At 32.9% G+C, this 5294-nt stretch overlaps 1 protein-coding gene across 2 annotated transcripts; it reads left to right on the plus strand.

Annotated features, from left to right (window-relative positions):
- The first annotated feature begins 1861 nt into the window (after window positions 1-1861).
- Window positions 1862-3474, plus strand: LOC119672084 (ketimine reductase mu-crystallin-like). 2 transcript variants are annotated; one of them, XM_038083043.1, is made up of 4 exons: window positions 1862-1964; window positions 2020-2828; window positions 2930-3112; window positions 3187-3474. In XM_038083043.1, exons 2-4 carry the CDS (start codon window positions 2021-2023, stop codon window positions 3240-3242), a joined length of 1047 nt encoding a protein of 348 aa, XP_037938971.1. In that variant the 5' UTR covers window positions 1862-1964; window position 2020; the 3' UTR covers window positions 3243-3474. The 2 variants fall into 2 exon arrangements, with proteins under 2 accessions (XP_037938971.1, XP_037938972.1); XM_038083044.1 differs by having other exon boundaries at window positions 1862-1960.
- Window positions 3475-5294: the final 1820 nt, after the last annotated feature.

Raw genomic sequence — 5294 nt, forward strand, 5'->3', positions numbered from 1 at the left:
TATTAATTATTTTCTGCTATGGAGAAATTTTGCAAACTTTTTTTCCGAAATCCCAAATGAAGATGAGTGCAAATTTAAACCAAAGTACAATCGCGTGTAATTAATACAGTTTTTCTTCGTCAAATCAAAAAAATTTCACTGCCATCGAAAGAAATGCCATCATCAGTGGGAAACTTCCATTCTCAAGTTATTGTCTTAGTAGCTTTTGTGGATTGCGGCTTCTTCGGCACTTCACGCATTTTCCCTTTGCATATGTTATGTTCGTTAGTGCGGTTTTGGGAAAATATTTAATTCATAACATAGTCGAGATATGAATATGAGCAAAACCTCTTGTATATTCACAGATGCACACATCTGCCCTTCGATAAGAAAACTGCATTTTCTGCTCCATTTTAGCAATCTTCTGTCATCTTGACATAGACTGTGGACTGCGAAAATAGTTTGTGGCAAAGAAAGTGAAAAATTAATAGCAACTCCAACTCCATTGTTGGATTAATATGATATCTCACTTTGCTCCCAGGCGCAGCAATTCTATTTCAATTTAAATGAAATGAACTTGGAAAATTTTATTATAATTCTTCATACAATGAAAATTAGTCATTTTAAAAAACAATGTATGCATGACATGTCACCATTCCAGAGCTGAAGTGGTTTATTGTTTCTTTTGAATTTTTTGAGGATTTTTAAAATTTAACTTAATTATTTTATATTAATTACCAACTCTGACTGATTAATCTGATGATTAATCTTTGAGCTATGGGGTGATATATCTCATATATATATCCGCCGTCATTAGTTTTAATAAAGTTTATTTGGTCATTTTTATTTATGGCCTTTTTTAATTTTTCGGATAGCATCCTTATTCCAACAAAAATCTTGAACAATTGATTTTCACTGGCTCTCCGGTCGGCCAATTTCTTACCACTAAGGGACTTTTACAGAGCCCCGTAACGAATGTTAGTCAGATGAAGCGAGGTTCATGCTTTACAGCGAATACTTCAAAACTTTTTAACCAAGTTCCATTAATTTGTTTCGAATTATATGAAGTATATATGTATAAAATTACACTAAACGACATATTAGAAGTTTAAATCGTTAATTATGAAAAATATAGTTTCTGATAATACTATAACATGAAATCCACAACACACTTTTGAACCCAAATATTAAAAAAAAACAAAATTTAGAACACTTCTTTACTAGTTATTGTCTAGACCAGATGCGATCGCTGACCAATACAAATCACTGTACACATTGGAGTTTCGCAGAAAGAAATACATTCGTTCATAGCTGTTTTCTACAAAAATAGAAATACGGTTATAATTTTAAATTTAATTTTATTAATTTATCAATTTAAATTCATTTATTTCGGATACTATAAAAATAAAATAATGTAGTTCTACCAATACACCAAAAGAAAATTTATGTGATTGTAGTAGATTAAAAACATGGACCGGAATAATATTTAGTGTATCTCTTACAAAGAGCAATCAATGGGTTTTACAAGAATCAGTTCCGATAATTTAACAAAAACTAATATATGTAAATACTTAAAGGTATGAGTATTAATATACTTAAAGGTATATTAAAGGTATAATCTAAAAGTTTGGTATGCTTAGTACCAAGTAACTGAGCAAGTGATCCATCATTTGTTATTGCACGCAGCTCATTAACAGAAAGAGAGAATACTTTTCCATTGTAAAAAATAAATACTTAAAGATCCTCTATTGTATTATTGACCATCGAGCATTAAAAAATTCGGAACTTATTATCTTATCATCGAATGCTATACTTTTACTCTTACATTCTTAACAAAACTGAATCGTCATAGAAAAATTAATAAAACTTAAAAATTTTTAATTTGAATTAAGTTGTAAAAATTAAACAATAATTTCCTCAGAAGTCTAATAGATTGGAATTCGTCTATTCTGCTCCATTTCCTATGCCGCAAATCAATCCAGCAAGTATTTCTTTAATACTTTTATAGTTTTTGTGACACTGATCCTTTTCAAATTTTAGGATGTCTCACATACCACGTTTTATAGATGAAAACCGTGTTATTGCAGTTCTAAAATGGCCGCAAGTAATTGAAGCGGTAGAAGAAGGAATACGCGCCGCTTCCTCAAAGCCAGAACCAGCTCCGCCAGCAAGCAACTGCGGAAGTAAAAATCCCTATGCCATACAACCTGCACGCATCTTCACACAGGCAGGTTTCAATAGTTGTAATTACCTACTTGCTATGCCCGGATTTTTGGGCGATTGGGAGTTAGAGCCAACAGACCGTAAGAAAAGATGCTCAAACCAACAGGATTCTAAACTTAGCACTTTAATATGTAAGTGTGTCACAAATTTTCCAATCAATGAAAGTTGTCCTTGCCCATTGCCGCATGTAATGGCACACATATTATTCTACAATGTGCGGTCCGGTTGCTTGGAATGCATCATTGAAGCGAATACTCTTACGGTTTGGCGTACGGCTGCTGCTTCGGCTGTGGCTACACGGTATTTGTATTATAGACGTTTCGGTAAATCTGAAAATCGTGTTATAAATCTGGCCATTATTGGTTCTGGAGTGGAAGGGCATGTCCATGCGCTTGCTATGCTCGATACCTTCTGCCTTAACACTCTATATTTATGGGACGAAGATATAGAAAAAGCAAAATGTCTTGCTAAGAGACTTTGTCCGGATGCACCGAACGTAGATATAAAAATTGGACAATCCGTCCAAACTACTGTGAGCGATGCAGACGTCATATGCATGTGTACTGACTCATGTGAGCCTTTATTGACAACTGACATGATAACTAAGCCATCAGTTCATATTAACGGTTAGTGAGGATATAACAAATTATTATACCTTCATAGGTTTACATATAAGTTTATACTCGTTTGAAAACTAAATATAATTGTAATATTCATTTCATAACAGCGGCTGGCATGTATGGACAAATTGGTCGAGATGTTTATGAAAAAGCAGCTATTTATACGGATTCAAGAGCACACGCGCAAGAAATAAAAAATCTGCCTGGTCCAATAGTTGCCGAGGTGGGGGAAGTCATAAAAGAAATGGAATATCCACCAATAGAAGGTATAACGATATTTCAATGTATGGGTAAGTATTATCTTAATAATCGTTACGAGTTCCAAATCGACAGTAATGTCTATTTGATATTTGATATTTAACAGGAATGGCAGCTGAAGACGCACCCGTTGCACACATTGTGTACAACGCGTATAGATAAATATTTGCGCATACTTACTAACTGCAGCTAAGGTGATGGAGCGAGTAGACAAGACTATCAATTTCTAAATTTCCTAAATTGTTATTTTCAAGAAATAAATCCAGTTCAAGGGCTTATTAAACAAATTTGAAGTGTATTAAGAAAATTTCTTTATTTAAAATTTGATCACAGGCATGATAAATTCATATTCTACTGTGTCCTTTTCAATAAAGCAAACTAACAAAATAGGTAACTATTGTAATTTTTATTTAAACAATTCATCATCTATTCCAGAAAGGCCAACAAAACTATAGATACTATCTTTTTACGTAGCCTTTTAAGTCTTGGGCGTAGGCAACACTCAGTATTGCTCGATGAATGTTGATAAATCTGTTAGAAAGTTTGACATTTTTTTGAATTAATATCATTACAACCTTTCAATTTACGCGCGTTTATTGTGTTGTTTACATCCATTCTAAATTGTGTCTCTGCGAAAAAATGGAATTATATAATGAACATTTTCGTGCGATGAATTTTTATGATTTTCGATGTTACATACCGAGAGATAGAGGCGTATTTGAGCATTAGTAGAACTAGTAAAAATATTTGTACCAGTTAGATTTCCCATAATATAAAAATGCACATACTGATTTGTTCAACGAAATGCTGGATCTAAGCCTATAAGCCCAAAAGAAAACATCAATCCACTGTTCAGGGTTTGCATAGTGAGCCTTTGGAAATTTGAGGAATAACAACCATCCTTCACCACGACAATGCGAGCTTGCACACATGAGTACAAACAAATGAGTTTGTGACCAATAAAAATGTCGAATTGATGGGTTATCCGACTTACAGTCTCGACTTGGCTCCCAATGACTTCTTCTTGTTCCCAAACATTAAGAAAAAAATGCGTGACGAGCGTTTTTCCACGCCCAAACAGTCCGTTGAGTCAATCGAATCGAAAAATATAATCGAAAACTAATTAACCACCTTACTTTCAATATTATGGGCTGACTTCTCAAAACTTAAAAGGCATTCCTCGTATGTATTTGTACATACAGAGTTCATACATTAATCGGACCACCTGAATAAAAACAAAAAAAAGAAAATTTGTTATTTTGACACCTATTAAGATTGTTCTTGCGTCATCTTTGGACAATATCCTATTCTTAATCTAGAAGTATGGGTTGACATACTCTTACATTTATTTATTATCATACTCATGATACTCATGAAATAACAATTTTAATAGTGTCTAATATAATAAAACTTGTTTTAATTCGTGTTTTTTTAATTTACACAATCCGATTAATTGAAACCGATGATGACATCAATTTTTAAAAAAAATCGGTTGAGAAATTTGTTAAAGGATAATACTGCTTTCCGTAATGGTACTCCTTATGATTTTGTTTTATTGCTCCGATACATTGAAGTGACAAACTTTTTTTCATCTTAACCAAGGCTAGTTTCGATTAACACTTCCTCCACACCCATAGCGTTTCCATCTCAACCTTCTACCATCTTCTAACTTCGTTCAACACCTCATCCCAGTCTATGTAATCATCATGTAATCCAATAAAATTTTCTGTTTTAATAGTCTCTCCTCGTTATAACATTTTCAGTGATCTTGTCTTATTCCAGTTCGAGACTTATAATTTAATTGTGTTTGAACATATATCTTACTCAAGTCAGACATTAAAACCAACAAATACATATCTTTAGTCAAGACATCCATTGTTTCTATAGCTAATTTCTTTGCACCTCTAATGCATTCACAACTGTTCACTATAAACTCAATTTAATAAGTATGTTCATTTCAAATACTGTAATGCAGTTTTCTGAATATTTGTTGTGGTACCCCTCATTTCACAATTTAAAGAATTTTACTGCCCCTCATATTTAACGTAAAATACGTAATGAACGTTTGGAAAAATTAGTAGGTCAGTCGATTATTTATTTTTCAAACGACAAAAGACGAATTGTGTCCTTTACTTTGTCCATTTAAAATCTTTTTTTTTCTCTTGCACTGCTTAACCAAGGGACTTTCTGATTACCATTGTTTCAAAGTCAACA

This window comes from Teleopsis dalmanni, chromosome 1 (assembly GCF_002237135.1).
Source record: "Teleopsis dalmanni isolate 2A chromosome 1, ASM223713v2, whole genome shotgun sequence".
In the NCBI taxonomy this organism is placed as follows: domain Eukaryota; kingdom Metazoa; phylum Arthropoda; class Insecta; order Diptera; family Diopsidae; genus Teleopsis; species Teleopsis dalmanni.